This window comes from Heteronotia binoei, chromosome 8, assembly GCF_032191835.1.
Source record: "Heteronotia binoei isolate CCM8104 ecotype False Entrance Well chromosome 8, APGP_CSIRO_Hbin_v1, whole genome shotgun sequence".
Classification (NCBI taxonomy): domain Eukaryota; kingdom Metazoa; phylum Chordata; class Lepidosauria; order Squamata; family Gekkonidae; genus Heteronotia; species Heteronotia binoei.
Window position 1 is genome coordinate 104,389,250 of NC_083230.1, and position 22,551 is coordinate 104,411,800.

At 43.3% G+C, this 22,551-nt stretch overlaps 1 protein-coding gene across 1 annotated transcript in view; it reads left to right on the plus strand.

The window, feature by feature from the left end:
• LOC132575754 (voltage-dependent L-type calcium channel subunit alpha-1C-like) overlaps nucleotides 1–22,551 on the plus strand; it is a 621,373-nt gene that overhangs the window by 577,751 nt on the left and 21,071 nt on the right. The window contains exons 34-38 of the mRNA XM_060244444.1: nucleotides 5,793–5,884; nucleotides 14,764–14,932; nucleotides 17,008–17,135; nucleotides 18,014–18,110; nucleotides 21,022–21,124. Of these exons, the coding sequence (XP_060100427.1) occupies nucleotides 5,793–5,884; nucleotides 14,764–14,932; nucleotides 17,008–17,135; nucleotides 18,014–18,110; nucleotides 21,022–21,124 (589 nt within the window). The remainder of the gene's footprint in view (nucleotides 1–5,792; nucleotides 5,885–14,763; nucleotides 14,933–17,007; nucleotides 17,136–18,013; nucleotides 18,111–21,021; nucleotides 21,125–22,551) is intronic.

Below are 22,551 nucleotides of genomic sequence, written 5' to 3' on the forward strand. Positions count from 1 at the left end.
AAGGCTGTGACAAGCATAATTGAACTCCAAAGGGAGTTCTGGCCATCACATTTAAAGGGACAGCACACCTTTTCAATTCCTTCCTTCCATAGGAAATAATGAAGGACAGGGGCACCTTCTTTTGGGGCTCATAAAATTAGACCCCCTGGTCCAATCTTTTTGAAACCTGGGGGGTATTTTGGAGAGAGGCACTAGATGCTATACTGAAAATTTGGTGCCTCTACCCCAAAACAGCCCCTCCAGAGCCCCAGATACCCGCAGATCAATTCTCCATGATTTTCTATAGGAATAAATCTCCATAGGGAATAATAGAGTTCCCAGCAGACATTTCCCCCCCTCCCCCCGCTTTCTGACGACCCTGAAGCGGGGGGAGGGTCTCCAAACCAGGGGATCCCCTGCCCCCACCTGGGGATTGGCAACCCTAGTCCAGTTGCATAGTGCTGGCCACTGGGCATAGCTGTGTAGTAGAGAACCTGCAAGGATGAGGAGGGCACTTCACTTTCCCATGTATTCCCCTTCCCACACTATTTCCTCTTTCTCTCCTCCTGATAATCCTCATATCCAACTCTTTCCCTGCTTCCTTCTTCCTATCCATTAATAAACCGACTTTTTAATCTGCTTCCCATATTCAGCTATTTATTACATATATTCTCTGCCTTTCTCCCCAGTGGGAAACCAAATGCGTTTACATCATTTTCCTTTCTTCTATTTTATCTTCTCAATCCCTGTGGGGTAGGATAAGCTGAGAATGTGTAACTGGCCCAAGGTAACCCAGTGAGCTTCCATGACAGAGCAGTGATTTGACCTTGGGTCTCCCAGATCCTAGTATAGAACTCTAACTATTATACCACAGTGACTTTTGTTGGGTGGCTGCATCTCCACAGTTGCAAGCAGCCAGTCTTGGGTGAGTCATGCAAGTTGTATGGTATCAAATTGCCCAGTGGTTGCTGTCAGCCCTGGCCTCAATCAGTCCTCTCTCAGAGGCCAAAATAGTCCTGGAAACAGCCTTGACTCCCTCCTCCTGCCTTTCATTGACAGAAGCTAAGGCTTGAAGGCTGGCAATACTATTGCCTGGCTTCCCCTAAAATGGCCACTGCAAGGGCATTCTTTTCTTAAAGGCACAGATGCTATATATACAGGATACACGTTCCATCTCAGCCTTATATACAGGATTGACTATGGGATCATTTGGATTTTAAAAAAAGAATGCATTAATCATGGCAATTTCAGATGAAACAACTAGCACAAAACCAGCCAGACACTTTTTATATTTTTGATAGTTGGAAATGGTAGTTGATTATATACAAACTATACAACTGTTCCAATTAAATGCTGAACATTGTCTTTTAGGGGAGGAAATCATTTTTCCAGCATGATGTAGTGGTTAACAGATTCTAATCTGGAGAACCAGGTCTAATCTGGAGAACCAAGTCTGGAAAACCAAGAGCTCCTCCACATGAAGCCTGCTGGGTGACCTTGGACTAGTCACAGTTTTCTCAGCACTCTCTCAGCCCCACCAACCACACAAGATGCATGTTTGGGGGGGGGGGAAGAGGGAAGGCCATTATGAGCTGCTTTGAGACCCCTTGTGACAAAGAAAAGCAAAGTATAAAAACCAGCTCTTCTTTCTCTTTCCATATATCGGGGAAATCAATGAATCACAAATGGTAAAGGTTAAAAAACATTGTGCATCTTTGTCACTTCTAAAGAGACAAACTAGACATGATGATGCAGGAGAACTGTAATCAGAATCTCCTGCCATTTTAAAACAACAACAACAACAAAAATCAAGCAGGAGTGAGAACCCCTGAACTGGATAAAGAAAGCAGTCCCTAGAGATTGAGTATTGAATCCTTTCCCTTGTGCTGGTTTTCTAGTCCATGTCTTAGCCACCATCACAAAGCTCCTGGGTGGCCCTTCAGGGTATATGTACTGCTGCCTTTTATCATTTATATAGTGAAGAGAATTCAGGGCAGCTTAGAGAAGAAAAATAAAATAACAAAAACAAAGATAACAAAAACAAAATAAGAAATGAATAAAACACACCAAGAAGACAGCAGCAGTTTAAAATGTGTCTCACAGTTAATCCAAATCTAATTGTAAAGCCCTGGAAATAATAGTCATAATAAAAAGAACAGCAAAAACAAATCACACACACAAAAAAAAACTTGACCAAAAATCATTAAATTTGGAGGAGAGGGTTTGTTTGCCACCACCCCCACCAAAAAAAGCCACTGAAAAATAACTGCTTTAACCAATCATCAGAAGGCCATCCATGAGTGGATAATCCAAGGGGAGGGAGTTCCAGAACTAGGGGGAACCATAGATAATTCTCTTTCTTACATACCCACCAGCCTTCCCTTCGACGCAGGCAAACCACAGAGAAGGCTATCTCCCAAAGATCTCAAGGACTGGCCATCCCATAAGCACTCAGGATTCTGGCTGCCACATTTTACACTGGTTGCAGTTTCTGAACCACTCTTAAAGGCATCCCCATATAAAATGTGTTACAGTAGTCTAGTCTTGATCTGTGAGCAAGGCCACATCCACTGTTTTCAATGAACAGCCACAGTTGGTAAACCAGCCTAAGTTGGAAAGGGGCATTTTTTGCTTATCTCCACCTCAACTCGTTTCCTGTTTGTCATAATGAAGGAAGAAATAATAATTAAGAAAGGCTTAGGCAACTGTATCTCACACTAAATGAAAGATATTGTTGTTGATGTTGTTACATCCCTTATTCTACCTTCTTTGGTTTTGCAAAGTCCCACCTTCTCAGCCTCTCATGGAAAAGTAGGGTTTGGCTAACTAAGTATCCTTCACAATGAGCAACATCTAAAACATATGCTTAAATCTATTTGATGCAAGATTTTTAAATCATTTTGAGTGCAACAAAACTGACAATGACTAGAGAGTTTCCTAGACCTTTTCTGCAAGCATTGCTGCTGTTTCGCAGCAAGCTGAATCCCCTGCTGATGCTCCAACTTTGCATAACTCCTCCAGCAAAAGGGCATTTAATTTGGGGAATTTTTTTTCTTGAATTCAGATCCAACCCTCCCCATGCATTCTGCACTTCCTTTGAAAAGGGGTTTTCAACGATGGAACCTCCTTTTTTCTTTGCATATGCAGTAGTGTTATGATACCATAACATTGTAAAAAAGAAGGCTGGATGTATCGTGGGAGACAGCATATTTGCCGCCATTTCAAAGGTTTCCTGTTCCGCCTTAGTCACCAGCTAAGGAAATGGCCAGTGAAGATTCTCATAAAATCCTAATGAAAATAGTATTTCTTTCATGATCATCAAACTGGTTACACCAATTCATAACAGTGTTATTCAATAATTATGAAGCATGCTAAATGCAATGGGACCTCCTTTTTTGTGCACATATGCAGTACAAGCATGTGCAGTTATAACGCCATAACACTGTTTTTAAAAAGGCTGGTTGTATCATGTGGAACAGCATGGTTGCTGCCATTTCAAAGGTCCCTTGCTCCTCTTTTAGTCACTGACTAAGGAAATGGCCAGTGAAGATTCCCACAAAATCTGAATGCAAATAGTGTCCCTTTCATGATCGTCAGACTGGATACACCAGTTCGTAACAGTGTTTAGTCAGTAATTATGAAGCACACTTAATATGTCCACATGTACTTAGTCAGCATTGGGACCTCTTTTTTTGTGCATATGCAGCAGTGTCATAACATCATAACACTGTTTTAAAGAAAGTCTGGATGTAGCATGAGGAACAGCATGGCTGCTGCCATTTCAAAAGTCCCCTGCTTCTCCTTGGTCGCCAACTAAGGAAATGGCTGGTCATCGTGGAACTGGATACACCAATTCATAGCAGTGTTATTCAGTAATTTTGAAGCATGCTATGTGTCCTCATGTATTTTGTCAGTGACAAAAGCTCCTTTTTTTGCATATGCAGTAATGTTATAACATCATAACCCTGTAAAAACAACCACATTGGGAGCTATTGAGGAATGAAGACACAATACAACTGTGTGGGCTGTGGTGTCAAAACCTACCAGCCAAAAAAAAGGACTCATAAGGCCAAAAAAAAGGGGGGGGCAATTTGCTCAGAAAAGACTACATGAAACCTCACTGCCTATGTTGTCCCAATGTTTTAACATTGCTATATAATAATGGAAAATAATTGCATCGTAATACAACCAGTGTTATGCTTTAAAAATAGTGGATTGCTCAGGGACAACCTGAGGGGGGTGGGAGGGTAGGAAGGGGAGCAGACATGCAACACAAATGACACAAAAGGGTGGTATAAAACAAAATTTCTTGCTGGAAAACTGAGTTCAGATCCAAAGGGAAAAAAATCACAGAAAAAGTGGATTCAGAAAACACAGAGTAGCTAAATTTGGATCCATTCCTGGGGAGGCAAAAAGTTGTACATAAAGTTTTACAAACTTTGATTATTTAAGAACACTGATGCAAAGGTTCAGACTCGTGAGGAAATGGTCCCAGTTGAACTAAAAAAGGAGATTCTGTTTGAACTACCGTCTGTGTTATGAAGCACTGCAGTGTTTAAGCTTTGCCAGCTTATGTAGCCATGTAGAAAAAGGTAAATTGATAATTATAGGTGGAATCTTCTCATCTGAAGGTTTAGCAAATGTACTCAAAGAAAGAATCTCTCTTTGTCATTTTCTACATATCTGCACATTTGGTTTGCTGATGAGAAGCAAAATACTGATTTTAGCCTAGCCATTGCCCATCATTTTGTCTGCTATATGGAGAGTTTAAAAGGACAAAAGAGACCTTCCCATGTGGAACGCTTGCCTTATAGTCATGTTTCCTGAGATGAAAAATATGGCCTGCCTTAGAGCATTTAATCTGTCCTCCTGAAATGGTAACTCCCAGCGCCCCCTCAGAACAGCTGTGGCTGTCGTTATTAACTCGTGAGTGGGGGAGTCTGAGACTGGAGAATTCCAGAGGACTCATAAAGCAACAAACTTTGAACAACATCCTTTTGAATGCCATTTTCCCACCCTGAATCTTGTAGAACATTCCAGTACTTTGTGCTTTTAAAAGGGGGTACTATCAATATTTACACAGCAGCCAGAGCTCTCAGCAGCCTTTTCTGGATCCTGGTGCATGTACAGAGCCCAACCAAAGATTCTGATATCACCAAGTAAACTTTAAGAAAAGAATCTCACAACAAGGTACATGGGAGGGGAGGGGAGTGTTCAAGGGGTGCTGAGACAGATTTAATGGTGGAGTCCTAAACACATTTTCTAAGCCCATTGAATTAGTTAATTTAGAAAAAATATAACTGTTTAGGATTGCACTGTTAAGGACTGTCGATCCATCTCAAGATGTTGATTTTATGCATTTTACTCAGAAAAAGTTGTATGTGTATTAACAGTATCAGAATACTTTTCATTTGCATATTTAAACATGGGTAAATTGGTTTCACATGTGTCTTCTTTGCACATACCTTGAAGAATTATAGTATCTACAGCTGGAGTTTATGGATGATACAAAACTTCAGGGATTTGGAAAACTTTGGCAAGCAAATTAGAAATAAGTGTGATTCTGACCCAATATTAGAAATGTCCATAAAATAAAAATATTTACTCCAATAAAAGGAAAAGTCAAGTTACAGAAAATCAACCAAATGCATACATAATGAAACAATTGAATTCAGTATCTAAATATCAAAACCCACTTTTCATTCCAACTTGCAAAATGGGAACTTCTTTCAAATTTGTTACTGTACATGACCACCTTTCTCTCTTTTTCTCCTTAACTGTTGCCCCCATAACATTCTTCTTTCTCTGACTAGGTGTTTGGTAAAATTGCCATGAATGATACTACAGAAATCAACCGAAACAACAACTTTCAGACTTTCCCTCAAGCAGTGCTGCTGCTTTTCAGGTGGGCCTTGTACTATGTATCATATAATTCTGTTCCAGTGTGTTTTGAGGGAGTTATTCATGGTCTATAATATATTCTATATTTAGATTAATTTCATGATCCACTGTGTAATATGTTTTACAAAATGCAGCCATTAAAGCAGCAAGTTGAAGGGGGAGAAGGGCTATATAACCCTTGCTTCCCTGCTGAAAAATCACTCCGCAAGGCATACTACTTTAACTTCCCTGAGAAAAACTTACTGATTAATAGAGGATCCTCTCATCTGATCTGGAGGCAAAGTGAATTTCCAACTTCCAGTCTCTGAAGGGGGGGGGGGGGATCTCAGTTCAAGATTTCCAATGCTGAAGTCTAGGGGGAAAATGAACTATGCAAGAGAAAAAACATGACAGATGAAGAGGAACCAAAGGAAAAGAGTTAGACAGAAATGTTTAATCTCCATACACTCATTCTAGAAATTACAGTCCTGGATTTAGAAACCCCCTTTCCTTGGAAAGGACAAGGACTCTGGTCTCTTGTGGGGACTCAACCTGTTATTGTGAGTGTTCTGCAAACATCCAGAGCAGGGGTGGCCAAACTGTGGCTTGGGAGCTACATGTGGCTCTTTCACACATTCTGGATGGCTCTCGAAGCCTCCACCACTCCAATCAGCCCCCAATACCTCATTGGCCAGCTTGGAGAAGGCATTTGTCTCTTTAAATCACTTCTCTAAGACAAGTCCACCGGCAGCTTGGAAAATACATTTAAAGTTCAAGTTGCTTTCTTTCCACCTCTCCCTCCCCCATATTTTTCCTTCCTTCCTTCCTTCCTTCCTTCCTTCCTTCCTTCCTTCCTTCCTTCCTTCCTTCCTTCCTTCCTTCCTTCCATCTTGTGGCTCTGAAACATCTGATGTTCATGTCTTGCAGCTCTCAAACATCTAATATTTTTCTGGGGATTTTGTGTTAAGTAAGTTTGTCTACCCCTGAAGAGTGTACCAGTTGTTCTACCATTACTGCTGTGTTTTAGGACAGAAGGGTGGCATAAGTAACTCTTCTGAAAGGCAGTATAAACATGAGGAATCTAAGGTGGTTCATTATCCTTTCTTAGTGAAGTAGAGAGATGTTGACAGATAGAGCTCCCAATTCCAAAGTCCCTTGCCACAAGAAACAGCATCTGAAATGAAAGGAACCTGGGAGAGATTTCTCTGATTGGCTTAAAAGGAAGAAGATGAGGGCTTGTAGCACTACATGGAACGTCTAAGTTGGGAATCTGTGTTAAAGGAATATGTAGCAAAGAAACCCCCCCAAGAAAGCACTTGTTATGAAATCGTCTAGATATACACCCCCTTTGCTGATGATATCATTGTCAAGGCAGCAGTTTACAAAGATCCTCATTAGCCACCAACTGTAGAAATCATAGGATCTGAGGTACTGATGCTGTTAATGGGTTGAAGGTGTGTTTCCAGCACCAGCATTATAAAAGTTCTCCAAGTTGCATCATAAATGTGATCAGTAGATCTCTCTCGGCTTGACTTCGCGAACGAAGATTTAAGAAGGGTGCAGTAGTCCACGTCTGCTGCAGGCTCGCTGGTGGCTGACAAGACCAATGCGGGACAGGCAGATCCGGCCACAGTGGCTGCAGGGGAAAGTCTGATTTGGGGTTGGTGCTGTAGCAGTGCGATTCTTCCTCAATCTCCTTTTGTCCTCAAGACCAGCTATGCGTGCATTCTCAAAGGAAGAGACAGCCTGGTGGATGGTGTGCCTCCATGCTTTGCGATCTGAGGCTAGGTCAGACCACTGGCGATGGTTGATGCGACAGGTGCCAAGGGATTTCTTCAAGGAGTCCTTGTACCTCTTCTTTGGTGCCCCTCTATTTCGATGGCCGGTGGAAAGTTCGCCATACAGAGCAATCTTGGGAAGGCGGTGGTTTTCCATCCTAGAAATATGCCCTGCCCAGCGCAGCTGCGTCTTCAACAGCAGTGCCTCGATGCTTGTAACCTCCGCCCTCTTGAGGACTTCAGTGTTGGTCACAAAGTCACTCCAGTGGATGTTGAGGATGGTGCGAAGGCAGCGCTGATGAAAGCGCTCAAGGAGTCGCAGGTGATGACGGTATAAAACCCACGATTCGGAGCCATAGATGAGGGTTGTCATCACAACTGCTTTGTAAACATTGATCTTTGTGCCTTTTTTCAGATGCTTGTTGCTCCACACTCTTTTGTGCAGTCGGCCAAAGGCACGGTTTGCCTTTGCCAGCCTGTTGTCAATCTCCTTGTCGATCTTGGCATCTGAGGAGATGATGCACCCCAGGTAGCTGAACTGCTCGACTGTCTTCAGAACTGATTCACCCACAGTGATGCAGGGAGGGTGATAATCTTCCTGGGGTGCAGGCTGGTGGAGAACTTCTGTCTTCTTCAGACTAACTTCTATGCCGAATAGCTTGGCAGCCTCTGCAAAGCAGGACGTCATATGCTGCAGAGCTGATACCGAGTGGGAGACGAGTGCAGCATCATCAGCAAACAGTAGCTCGCGGATAAGTTTTTCCATTGTCTTGGAGTGAGCCTTTAGTCGCCTCAGGTTGAACAGGCTGCCATCGGTGCGATAGCGGATGTAGACACCATCGTCATCATCTAGATCTACTGCGGCTCTTTGAAGCATCATGCTAAAGAAGATTGTAAAGAGAGTTGGCGCGAGAACGCAGCCTTGCTTTACACCTGTGCCTATTGGGAAGGGCTCCGAGAGGTCGTTGCAGTGTCTGACTTGGCCTCGCGGGTCTTCGTGTAGCTGGATGATCATGCTGAGGAACCTTGGGGGACATCCTAAACGTTCCAAGATTTGCCACAGGCCTTTCCTGTTAACGGTATCGAAAGCTTTGGTAAGGTCGACAAAAGTCACATATAGACCCTTGTTCTGTTCCCTGCATTTCTCTTGGAGCTGCCTGAGAACAAATACTATGTCGGTGGTGCTCCTGTTAGCTCTGAAGCTGCACTGGCTCTCTGGGAGGAGTTCTTCTGCAATGGTGGGCACCAGTCTGTTCAGGAGTATTCTGGCAAGGATTTTGCCTGCGATGGAGAGCAGGGTTATCCCCCGGTAGTTGGAGCAGTCTGACTTTTCCCCTTTGTTCTTGTGTAGAGTGATGATGATTGCATTGCGAAAGTCCTGTGGTAGTTTGCCTTGTTCCCAGCAGGTGACAAGTACTTTGTGAAGTGTGCTATGTAGTACTGTGCCCCCATGCTTCCAGATCTCTGGTGGGATTCCATCAACTCCCACTGCCTTGCCACTTTTCAGTTGTTTGATGGCTTTAACAGTCTCTTCTAGGGTGGGGATCACATCCAACTCTGTTTTCACTGGTTGAAGTGGGGTGAGGTGGATTGCTGAATCTTGAACTACGCGGTTGGCACTGAAGAGAACCTGAAAATACTCCAACCACCGGTTCAGTATGGATGCCTTGTCTGTGAGGAGCACTTGGCCGTCTGCACTACACAAGGGACTCTGAGCCTGATACGATGGGCCATATACTGCCTTCAGGGCTTCGTAGAACCCTCTTAAATCACCAGTGTCTGCACACAGCTGGGTTCTCTCTGCAAGCTTGGTCCACCACTCGTTTTGAATGTCTTGAAGCTTGCGCTGGAGGTTGCTACATGCAGCGCGAAAGATTGCTTTTTTCCCGGGACAGGAGGGCTGAGCAAGATGTGCTTGGTAGGCAGATCTCTTTTTCTCTAGTAATTTTTGAATCTCTTGATTGTTCTCATCAAACCAGTCCTTGTTCTTCCTTGTGGAGAACCCGAGGACTTCTTCAGAGATCGACGGGATGGTAGTTTTTAGGTGTTCCCAGAGTGCTTCTGGAGAAGGGTCTGTGGGGCAACTGGAGTCCTCAATTCTTGACTGGAGTTTTGCCTGGAAGGCAGCTTTAACTTCGGCTGACTGAAGGCTGCCAACCTGAAGCTTCCTCCGAGGGATACCTCCTCTCCTGGCTGTGGGTTTAAAGTGAAGACGGAGATTGCAGCGTACAAGACGATGATCCGTATGACATTCCGCACTGGGCATTACTCGGGTGTGTAAGACATCTCGAAGGTCTCTCTGGCGCACCAGAATGTAGTCGATAAGGTGCCAGTGCTTGGACCGTGGGTGCATCCAGGTTGTCTTCAGGCTGTTCTTCTGCTGAAAGATAGTTGGTGATGGTGAGTTGATGCTCCGTGCAGAATTCTAGCAGGAGGCACCCGTTATCATTGCAGTTGCCAATGCCGTGTTTGCCAAGTACTCCTTTCCAGGCTTCCGAGTCTTTACCTACTCTGGCATTGAAGTCGCCAAGGATGATCACCTTGTCCTCTGTAGGGGTCTTCCGTACGAGGTTGCGTAGATCAGCATAGAACTTGTTCTTTTCTGCAGGATCTGCTTGAAGGGTTGGGGCATACACACTGAAGAGTGTTGCATGTTGCTTGTTTTGAAGTGGGAGGCGCATGGACATGATGCGATCTGAGTGGCCTGTTGGCAGGTTTTTGATTTTGGAGGCAATGGAGTTCCTGACCATGAAGCCAACGCCAGAAAGGCAGCTCTCAGCCTTTGACTTACCCGACCAGTAGAGGGTATAGCCAGCACCATGTTCTTGAAGACTACCTTCCTCAGGGAAACGGTCCTCACTGAGAGCTGCTATGTCAATATTCAACCTGAGAAGTTCGTGGGCAACTAGAGCAGAGCGTCGTTCAGGGCGACCACTGTTTACTGTGTCAAGCATGGTTCTGATGTTCCAACACGCAAGCTTTAGTCTTTGCACACTTCGTGAGGCAGGTGCATGCCTTTTCTTTGTTGTTATTTTTTGACCGCAAGTAAGGATGCCCGTTGACCGCGGCTAGCCAACTGGGGTGGGGGAGACGAGCTTTGTTTAGGCCACCTTTTCTAGGCCCCTCTCCGTGTGGAGCAAGCAGTGCTGTCCCTAGATAAGACTGCTTGGTCGTTCAGGGTGCTGCTGAAAAATGCTTTCGTCTCCGGGTCAGCATCAGGCGACCAATACCCTGAACCGCCTACATGCAGGATCGGGACTGTGGCTTCCAGTGGCATCTTCCACCTGCCGTTTCGCCCCTTGCCCATCGCTGCAGGACTTGGTGTGTTGTGGGTTGTGGATGTGGATATGCCCTTCAGGCCTGCGCAGAGGAATTTTTAGGTGAAGCACAGTGTGCGCGGTACTGGCCTCACCCTTTCACCTTGGGGTCATCTGCCATGGCCCAGTAAACCGGGACGCCGGCAGCGAGTCCTCCAGGTGGTAGGTGTTACATTAACGAGCTCTATCTGCCCGGGTTTGATGTTAGAGTTTTCCTTCTCTTGGCTGGCGAGGTTGGTGAGCCCAGCCTGCCCATCCGGTTATACCGCCCGACATTCGGTCGCACCATGACGTGGCAAACTCTGTGAGAAACGGGGGGGACCAGCGGGAAGGTGTTGCCACGGATGCAGTAATGCAGGAGAGGCCATTGCAGTGACCATCTGCCAGGCATAGCCGGACAGTGACCACGCGTCATTCACTACACCGGGAGAGGAGAGGCTATGTATTGCGCATACACTTTCCCTGGGGGGGCAGGATACCCAAGAGGGAGCCCACCCCTCCCCCCACCCCCGATCAGTAGATGCTCTTCTAAGATAACATTAGGGTCTTTGTACCTTAAGAAAGAGAAAAGTCTTCACTCAACTTCCATGGAATTTAATATCACTCCCATGTTAAAAGGTCCACTAGAAGCATGCTAAATCTGTTGGTGATTTCTTCAAGATGAGCTTTCAGAAAGCACTCCAGTCTGTTTCCTAATTGCCTATTTTCTGAATATGTTCTGCTAATAGGAAAAATAAGTATTTTCCTGTCCAGGTTAGAGGGGTTAATACTTCCTGATAAGAGTTTCCTGGATTTGGTCCTGTCTTGTCAATTGACATTTAATTGGCTGTCATGTTATCTATCCATATCAAGATGGGATGGTGGGATCAGAAGCTCATGAGCACCAGATGATCAGCAGCTCTCATCTTCAGCCCATTTATGCTGTTGAGTTCATCAGTAAAAGTCCACAGACCATTCATTGGCAATTCCTGGCAGTGAAATACATCCTTGAAGAGTTGCACTGGTGGTCACTTGAATGACTGAAGGAATCTGGAATAACTTCCTCCTGTTTAACAAAGTTGTGGCAGTCCACCAGTGTGTACTGTGCTTAATTTGAAGAGGAATCTGGATACAGATCTTGCAAATACACATATCCTCATGAAAGGTCAAGGGCATTCAATGTACAGAACTGGCATGGGCTCTTGCCCAGGGAAAATAATCTATAAAGGCTATCATCGAGCACTGCCATGAATATAAGATCCACAGCTGCTTGTCTTGCTGCCATTTTTTTTTCTAAACAAACCCAGAAACAGACTTGTTAGGGGTTGAGCTTTTTCCTTTGTTAGAGGTTGTATCACTTGAGATGGTGGCAGCAAGGACCTCTTGCCTTTTTTATGACAAGAGGGAGACTTCGTTGCTCTCTGTATTCACCTCCATCCTTCCTGGTGCTTAGCCCAGCCTTCCTTCCGATGCCATACTGCCCAAGTTAGACCCTGACAAGATTCAAGTCATGTATTTGAGATGCACCAGAAGTAAAGTTGGTGCAACTTCTGCTCTGGCTCCTAAAAGTGGGCCCCTGAGTTTGTCTCCTGAAAAGGTTGGGGATGGCATTGCCAAAGCCACTAGTGACTGGAAAGCGCTCAGAAGTACTGTGACACTGACCATCCAGAACAAAGGCAAGACAAACATACGGGGACCACAGTGGATACAAAATCAACAATGAAAAACAACCACACCATGCCAAAAAAATTCAATAAAAAAATTCAATAAATTTTATTGAATAAAAAATTCAATTCAATTAAATTAAAAATTCAATAAATTGTCATCAAAATATATTTCTGTATTATTTTAGAAAGAAGTGTCAATGATTCAAGTACAAAAGTAAGAACGTTTTTGGTAAATAATTTAAATAAAGTATTTATATGAAATACTGTAATCATGAAGTCATTCTTTCCTCACATAGGTATCCACATGATATCAAAAGTCCAACTCAATTAAATCCAGCATCCTCATAAATTCCGCATTTGCTTCTGCATCCTCCAAAACACACAGGAGCAGCCACTGGCCTTCCGTGCTATTTAAAGGGCCTGCAATCAGCTGATTGATGGGTCCTTTAAATCTCACACCAGAGGGGCAGCTCCTGGGTGCCCTTCCTGTGTGAGTTTAAATGCTCAGGAGGAGAGGGAGAGGGGTGGCTCCCAGACTCTCCTGTTTCTTGCTCTCACCCCCACAACCCCCTACCCCCTCATGGCCCCTGGCTACGGGCCTGAGTAGGCTTTACCAAAGTCCAAGCAAAGAATTTGTTTATTTACTGTTTAAATCTATACCCTACCTTTCACAGCATGCAGGGCTCAGGGCAGCTCACAACAATACTTTCTTTACCTCACCTTATATAGGTGGCAAGGATAAGCAACAGAGTGAGCTGCAAGGCTCCTTTTTCTTTATTTTTTAAGGGTACCCACATCCAAGCAGGTGAGAAAACAAGACAGAAAGAATTCAGAAAATACACTGAAAGCAAAGTTTAACCACAATTCCTACAAACACTGTGTTTTTCTAATTGATGCAGGAAATAAACTCACCTAATGGAGATTCCCAAGGCTTTTTTGGTAGAAAAAGCCCAGCAGGAATGCATTTGCATATTAGGCCACATCCCCAATGCCAAGCGTTCCTGCTCAAAACAAGCCTTGGAGTCAAAGCCAAAGTATTTTATTGTTTCAGCCACAGGCTGAAAAAAAACCCAGAATATACAATTTGCTTCTAGCCATTAAAAATCATTAAAAATGCATAGCAAAATACAAAACTATGAACAGAATTTAAAACATACAAAACAGAATGACAGAGTAAGACTATAACTTGGACCAAATTCTTGGATGGACGGCTATAATCAACTTCTTCCTTATTTTTATTGCTAGAAAGATGAAACTATAACTTGGACCAAATTCTTGGATGGATGGCTATAATCAACTTCTTCCTTATTTTTATTGCTAGAAAGATGAAAGTAGCCACCTTAAAGGTGATGTCCGGAATGGCATCGGCCAATAAAAATTTTATACATTCCTCTTCTGAGCTAAACTTTGTGAGAAATTGACTCAGCAATTTATTTCGAATGGGCCGATAGAGTGGACAGACTAGAATACAATGGGCAATATCTTCTGTCTGGTTGATACCATAGAAGCAAAAACACTGGTCTACAGGTATTTTTAGAAATCTGCCCTGTAGGTACAAAGATGGCATGGTTTGGAATCAGACTTGAGTAAATGCCTTTCTTAAATGGGCATCTGAAAGGCAGCTAGAAGGGTTTATTTTTCTTGCACTGGGGATACCAGACCGAGAATTTAGATTGATGGGTCAGATTGATGTCACGAAGGGCATCCTTTTCCAAAATCCAAGCCCTGGAGATTCTCACCACAACCACTGGAGGCAGGAAGACCCCCAGATCACATGCGAAGAATCATACATCAATCACCCAGAACATCCTCCACCTCCAAGAGAGAATGCTGTGGCTGCTCTTGAACAGGGATGTGTTTTGCTAGCTCTCATTAGGCAGTGAAGCAAAAGCAACTGCCTCGCCATTTGTTATCTGCAGGGCTTTTTTGTAGCAGGAATTCCTTTGCATATTAGGCCACACCCCTCTTATGTAGCCAATCCTCCAAGAGCTTACAAGGCTGTTATTAGAGGACCTACTGTAAGCTCCAGGAGGATTGGCTACATCAGGGTGTGTGGCCTAATATGCAAAGGAGCTCCTGCTACAAAAAAGCCCTGGTTATCTGAAATATTCACTTGTAATTATTCATTTATTTCTTCTTTCTTATCAACTTCTTTTTCACTAGGTGTGCTACTGGTGAAGCATGGCAGGAGATCATGCTGGCGTGCCTCCCGAATAAGAAGTGTGACGATGATTCCTTGGAAACAAACAGCTCTGCCGAAGAGGTGTATTCCTGTGGAAGCAGCTTTGCCATCTTTTATTTCATTAGTTTCTACATGCTTTGTGCCTTTCTGGTGAGTATCTGTCAGCAGCTATATATGCTGGCCTTTAAAGTGGAATTAACTCCTTCATGCATGGAAAAATGTAGTTGCTCCAAAATGGCATACACTGTCCAAAGGAGATTTCTTATGAGTAATCAACTGCTGAGGTTGAAATTCAACACATTTGTTTCTAGAGGGATAGCTTGTCATCCATTTATGGTAACAATACAGATGAGTTTGAGTCTTTTCTCTAAAGACCATAGAGCTACACCAAGACTCCAATTTTGTCACAACACTTAACCAAAATTTTCTGAAACTTATTAGCAGCAATTTTTACTGAAGGATGTTCTGGGAAAAATTTGAAATCTAACATCTGGAAAACACTCTGAAAACTTAAGTATATTCTGTATGGACTGAGAATATGCATAGACAAGTGGGGGCTCATGAGAGGCTTGGGGGGGAATCCCATCTCCTCCCTACTTTCTCACTGACCCCAGAGTGGAGCCCCAGGCTGCCTGGCAGCTTTCTGTGCCTCTCCAAGAGTTGCTCCGGGTGAACTAGCACAGTCTTCCCCACACACACATACACAAGTTCTCTGCAGCTCGCTGGAGAGCTGGGGAGAAGACCGTGCAGGCTCACCTGGAGTGGGGGGGGGGGGTGTAGTCTCTGTTGGCTTACTCAAAGCTGCTCCGAGCAAGCCAGTGGAGACTTCCCCCTGCCATTTTCATTCTGAACCCAGTGCAACGCAAAGGCTTCACTGCTGTTAGCAGCATACCCCACTGGGCTCCTAGGCTGCATGGCTGCTGCCAGGATCACTGGGGTTCCTGGGCTGCACTACCACCACTTGCCCCAGTGTGGCTGCACAGCACAGCTACTGCCCCCGCTGGGCCCAGCAGTAACAGTGCATTCTAGGAGCCCCGCAGGGCCTGGCAGTGGCCATGCAGCCCAACTCCTGGCTGCCAGCAACATGCCCCATGTGGCTCCCAGTAGGGTTGCCAGTTCCAACTCAGGAAATATCTGGGGACTTTTGGGGTAGAGCCAAGAGACTTTCCCATTCCCTAAATAAATAAGTAAATATACAGCAGTGCAGTTCCCCTGAATACAGTCTTCATTTCCTTGTCCTCTTTTTTGCCTTCAAAGGGGTCCCCAGCAGTTGCATTTCCACTAAATAAAAGTGAACACACACACACTCACAAAGCAGCCAAAATAAGCAGTTTGCAAGCCCACACTTTTGTGATCTTACTGGATGTCTGCTGTTATTTCATCCAAATTTTTCAATCTAGCACAGGAAAACAAACATAAAGGAAGTGCCCAAACGTATAAAAAATAAACTGAATGGGTTTGTAATACATCAGATGACTTGATCAGCTGGACCTAATCATCATCATCACCATTGTATGGCATTGTGTGTAGGTATAGCCAGGAGATCCTAAGTTTGTCTGGCAGGCTGAAATTCTAGCTCTTTTAGCATTATGCCATTTAGCATAGATGGCAAGCTACACTTATTTGGGGAGCTGAGAGAACTCTGAAAGAGCTGTGACTGACTCAAGGTCACCCAGCTAGCTTCATGTGGAGGAGTGCAGAATCGAACCCGGTTCTCCTGATTAAAGTCTTATTGCTCTTAATCACTACACCACACTGGCTCACCTAGCTTACCACTGTTGAGTATAAAAGCATCTCTGCCTGATATAACTACTGTTGTGCACTAAAGGGAGCAAGTTTATAAAATGTAGTTGTATACCGTCCTGACCTGGATTATCCAGACTAGCCTGATCTTGGAATCTAAATAGGGTTGACCCTGAAGTCCAGGGTTGCTATGAACATTCAGGCAATGGGAAACCACCTCTGCTCATCTCTTTAAGTTCATCACCATGAATTGGCCATGACTTGACAGCTCTTCCAACACCACCAAGTTTACAGAGCTGCAGATTGGTTTCTTTAATGAGGCTGGATTCTTGATAATATCCAGTTATGTGTTACCATGTTCAAATAAACAACAGATTTCTGGAGTCAAAAACTCAGAATTTGGCATGAAAAGGGTTTTGAAGCATAGAGGATTCTGGCATGAAATGCTTTCTCTCCATTAATATTTCCATTCTTGTTTGTAGATCATTAATCTTTTTGTAGCTGTTATCATGGATAACTTTGACTACCTGACACGGGACTGGTCAATTCTTGGACCTCATCATTTGGATGAATTTAAACGTATTTGGGCTGAATATGATCCTGAAGCTAAGTAAGTTCGCAGAAATATGATTTAGAGAAAAAATTGCACACTGCCCTAGCTTTTCCCAAAGCTTACCATCCTGATACTAGGCCCATAGTTACTTAAGTGTACATTTCATAAACATGGCCCCATCTGCAGATACTTAAATCCATGGCTTGGGATCACACTGAGAAAAGGGGGGGGGGGTTCCCCAAACAATTGGTAAGTCATCCTCACCTCACAGGAAATTTCTTCAACCAAAATCTACCCTCCTGTAATTTAAACCCATTAAACTTAATCTGGCCTTCTGTAGCCACAGAAAGCAAGTCTTTGCCTTCTTTCATGTGACAGCCCTTCAGATGGTCACGTTCCCTTCCATCTTCTCTTCTCCTAGCTAAACATATTCAGTTCTTTTCATTTTTCTTCACAAGGAATTTTTTCCAGACCCCCGCCCAACCATTTGTTGCTGACTTCTAAAGTGTGGTGCACAGAATCAAACCCAGGGAGAACAAACTACATGGCTTTCACCCTTCTGCTAACAGGACTGCACATCTGAGATATTTTTGCTAGTGGCTGAAGCTATAAGAAACTAGCAGTTAGAGCTGAGAACAGCTACAAGCAACCTGCAGATATAGGCTGTGATCACACACACTAAGTAATGCACTTTCAATCCACTTTCAATGCACTTTCCAACTGGATTTTGCAAGTTCACACCGTCAAATCCAGTTGGAAAGTGCACTGAAAGTGGATTGAAAGTGCATTATTTAGTGTGTGTGATCGCAGCCATAGTAATGGAGGCAGTCTAGCCCATATAGGAACACAGTCATCAGTGGCTTGTTCGAAATTCAGATTATTTAATACAGTGTATTTTACACTCTATGTGACAAGTTATTTTTGCACTTTCATAGGGGACGTATCAAACACCTAGATGTGGTGACACTTCTGCGCCGGATACAGCCTCCACTGGGCTTTGGCAAGCTCTGTCCTCACCGAGTGGCTTGTAAAGTAAGGCGGTACTTCCCAAACGTTTTGCTAAGAGATTTGCAAAAAAGAATTTAGTATGCGTTTTCAGAGTTATCACTTGTTCCAAGCATAAGCCCCTACTAAAAAGCCTTTTGATAACATTTTTTTATTTCTTAATTATTATTTTAGATTTCTATCCCTCTCTTCCCAAAAATGGGCTCAAGGTGGGTCTGGTAGCTCCTTAAAAAGTAACAAAATTTATACTAGTATGTTAGCCTAATTTAAGATGTCACTGAACTCCTGTTCAATTTGGCTACAACAGACTAACATGGCTCCCTCTGTGGAATTAGAGATCAATTGCAACTGGTGTTTAAGGGTTGGAACAAAAAGGTGTTTTCACACACACTAAATAGCATGCTTTCAATCCACTTTCAATGTACTCTGCAACTGAATTTTACTGGTGAAATGGCAAAATCCACTTGCAAACATTCACTGAAGTGGATTGAAACTGCATTATTTAGCACGTGTGACTGATAACTGTTGCCTTACCAGCAGTTTTTAGCTCTTTAATGCTGATATCAATCTGGATAGGAACTTTTGGGGCAGATCCCTCAGCTGCTATGCCCCAGTTTCACCTTATTCCCCCCCATGTGTGTGTGTGTGTGTTGGGAGGGTAGGCTGTAAGGAAAACCTGGAAGTGTTTTTCATTCAAACTGATGGCCTTATTTATTTTGTTAAAACCTTAACTTTCCTTTCCTTATGGTTCAAAGCAGCCTGACACCTGCATAGAGCAATGATTCAGAAAAGTCAAAAGCTAGGATTTAGGCATGAAAGGTCTCCTTCCCAAAAAAGCATGCCTTCAAACCAGGACTGACACTTTTCTCATTCATTTCCTTCCAAAACATAGAAGTATGCCAGATCAATGTTAAAAGCGGGTCTCATGTGAATGCACAAATGACCACTATGCTGTACAAAGCTGAGGTCCTGGAACCAAATTACTGCAACTGGAGCCAACAATGTGGCACAGATATTGTTCCAGCAAAAACTGAAGGTGAAAGGAGGCCTTAAATATTTGTGGGCACAGAGATACAGGCCCTTCCCCTCCTGGAGCAGGCTGCCAGTAGTTAAAAGTGCTGTGCCCAGTTCCAGTGGTGAGTGTTGTGATGGGGGATGAGGTAGTTCAGAGCTTTGAGAGGCTTGAGGAGTTGATGGATAAGAGACCTCTGATTCAGCAGTGGGCTCTGGGTGGAGGGTTCAGGATCCAAGTCCAAAACAAAAGGCAGGGCTGTACACCAGCATGAGTATGCTGACTCAGAGCATTGGGGCTCCTCCTGCACATTAAAAGAGGCTCCTGGAGCTTTCTCAGCTCCCTCCTTCTGTGGTAGTAGTAGCTGCCCAGCTGCCTCCTCTGGTATTTTGGCCTCTTCACCTAATGAGTAGTCCATACTCTGGTCCATGACATCTGCTTGAAGAACAATTACAGGTACTGTTTTTACTTCTTTGTAATCTCTGTGCTGGGATTGGTGAAGTCTCCGGAACCATCATTACCAAAGTGGAATGACTTCTAGGATAAATTCTTATAGTATGGTGGTGGGAGCCAACAAGACTGGTGGCACTGGTGTTGACACTGGTGATGCAGACATTGCTGCATAGACTATCAGTATTGAAGTGGTTTGCTGCACTTGGTGGCATTTTTTCTGCAGGGGTTTTACTGATGACTGAGAACAGAACCTCTTCTTAGTCCTCTTCAAAGAGAACTTCCCAGATGAGATCTTTTTTAAAGTGCTATGGTAGAAAGCTAAGACCTACTATCACTAGGGTACTGAAGAAAGGAGAAAGACAAAGCAAGTCCTTCGGAGTCAGATGGACTGGCAATGCATGTCCAAATCCCAGCTCCAGAAGTTTCCAAATTGTAGTTTCTGCATCCATCATTAGTGATGTACTGAGATCACAAAAAAGTTAGCAGCTAACAGGGTGCTCTGAAATCTAGACTCAGGGAATGGAACAGAAGCTGAAGTGTGAGCGTTCATGTGACATTGTCTGTGTGAATGTGACAGGAAGGGAGAGGGAAACACCCCAATCTTGTCACGGATCTCCTTGTGTAGCATCAATGCTGCTATTAATAAAAGGTGATCAGGCCATTTATGCCAGGGGAAAAAGGGTTCAAGGGACAAAATATTCAAAGGTAGTAATTCTAGAAGCCAAGTACAAGAAACTTCAATAATGTCTATTTGGATCATTTGTTGTCCTGGAGTACCTTCTAGAGGCAGTTTGCTGAATTGGACAGATTCTTAATTTCCTAAAGAAAAAACTGAGAAATGAAGTTTTGAAACTGATGTGAGAAAGAAGCTCATTAATATAATTAATTTGGTAACAATTATCGTATTTTCTATCTATCAGGATATTATAGCATTGGAGAAAGTCCAGAAAAGGGCAACTAGAATGATTAAAGGGCTGGAATACTTTCCCTATGAAGAAAGGTTGAAACGCTTGGGGCTCTTTAGCTTGGAGAAACGTTGCCTTCGGGGTGACATGATAGAGGTTTACAAGATAATGCATGGGATGGAGAAAGTAGAGAAAGCAGTACTTTTCTCCCTTTCTCACAATACAAGAACTCATGGGCATTCGATGAAATTGCTGAGCAGACAGGTTAAAACGGATAAAAGGAAGTACTTCTTCACCCAAAGGGTGATTAACATGTGGAATTCACTGCCACAGGAGGTGGTGGCGGCCACAAGCATAGCCACCTTCAAGAGGGGTTTAGATAAAAATATGGAGCAGAGGTCCATCAGTGGCTATTAGCCACAGTGTGTGTGTGTGTGTGTTTGTGTGTGTGTATATATATATATAATTTTTTTTGGCCACTGTGTGACACAGAGTGTTGGACTGGATGGGCCATTGGCCTGATCTAACATGGCTTCTCTTATGTTCTTATCTTTTCCTTCCCTGATAGCGCCTTGTCTCCATGAATATGCCACTGAATAGTGATGGGACTGTCATGTTTAATGCCACTCTCTTTGCACTGGTCAGAACAGCACTGAGGATTAAAACAGAAGGTAAGATAAATGCCTGAAATATCTGACATGTTTCTAAATCGCACATGTGGGGCATTAGGTCAGACAGAAGAAAACTTACCTGTAATAGGGTTCAGAATTCTTATTTTGCAATCTTCAATCCTGGGTTCAATATTAAAATGAAAAGTTTGCTTTTCAAAGTCAGACTTGTCAACATGTCAGAATCTAATTTTTAGTTCTGAGGATCACCTGACTTGAACATCAACCAAAATGCTTACTCAAACCTTTACACCTGAGCAAGCATCTAGTGATCAAAGATCTAAGAGGGGCTGGGTACCATTTTTAACAATATCTTTTTTATTTTAAACATCTGACAGTTTTATTTTTGTTTTCATTAAATTTTCTTCCCAATGAGAAACTGAGGATTGGGTAGGGTGCAGATCTATAATTTTTTTCAATTGTGAATTATTTTAAAGCACAAACTTTCAGTTACTGATATCTGACATTCCATCAAGAAAGTCCAAAGCAGTTCACAACATAATTAAAACAATGAGCAATATAAATGGACGAATGTACACTAAAACCATGGCATTAACTGTCTGATAGAACCAGAACAGTAAATTGTCACTATTTACTTATTTGTTTGTATAAATTCTTTTTACCTTACTTTTTCAATCCCAAAATGTTTGAGAAGGCTTCCCAAAATTTCAACAATACTTTAAAATAACAACAGACAAAGTAACAGTGTAAGAATAGGAAATAGGAGAACTATACAATTATACAACATAGTTTAAAAAAGCTCCAGATAAAAGCAATGCAAGCAACCCAAAATATATGAAATAGCTGTCTTAAAAGAAAAAAAAATCAGCACTCAGAGGGTACAGCTCCCATCCTAGCTGAAGCCTGACATTCCTTATCCTGCAGGGTTAAAGAATGGGAATTTATGGTTTTGAATATACTTAGATTCATGCATAGGGACACTGGTGCCTGTCAGCTGTCTATTTGTGGATGTTGGGGTTGTTCACAGATGTTTTCTTCAAGGTGGAGTCTCCTCAGAGAAAGTTGTATTCTCCTGTGGTCTAGAGGAGAGCTAATGATACTCAGTTCTTCTCCCAATGCTATGGTCTGTCCATTTTTTACTCTCTGGAACCTCTGGGGCTCACTGCCTCCAACACACTCTTCCTTCTGCTGACTGTCTCTCTGCTGTTGTTATTTTATAATTTTATATGGAGCCACTGTTGGCAAGATTCCTCAGGATTCTCTGCTGACTGTAAAATCTAACAATAAAACAAGGAGCAAAAAAATGTGTCATGGAGCAAAAAATCCCCCTAACGTATCTTTATTAATAAAATGCCCAGGGAGAAAAGAAAGATGTCCTTTGGTAATTAAACCTCAGCAGGCTTAGTGCCAGGCTGCGGTGAAGGGATTCCAAAGCTGAGGTGCCACGAGAAAGAAGGCTCAAAGAAGAT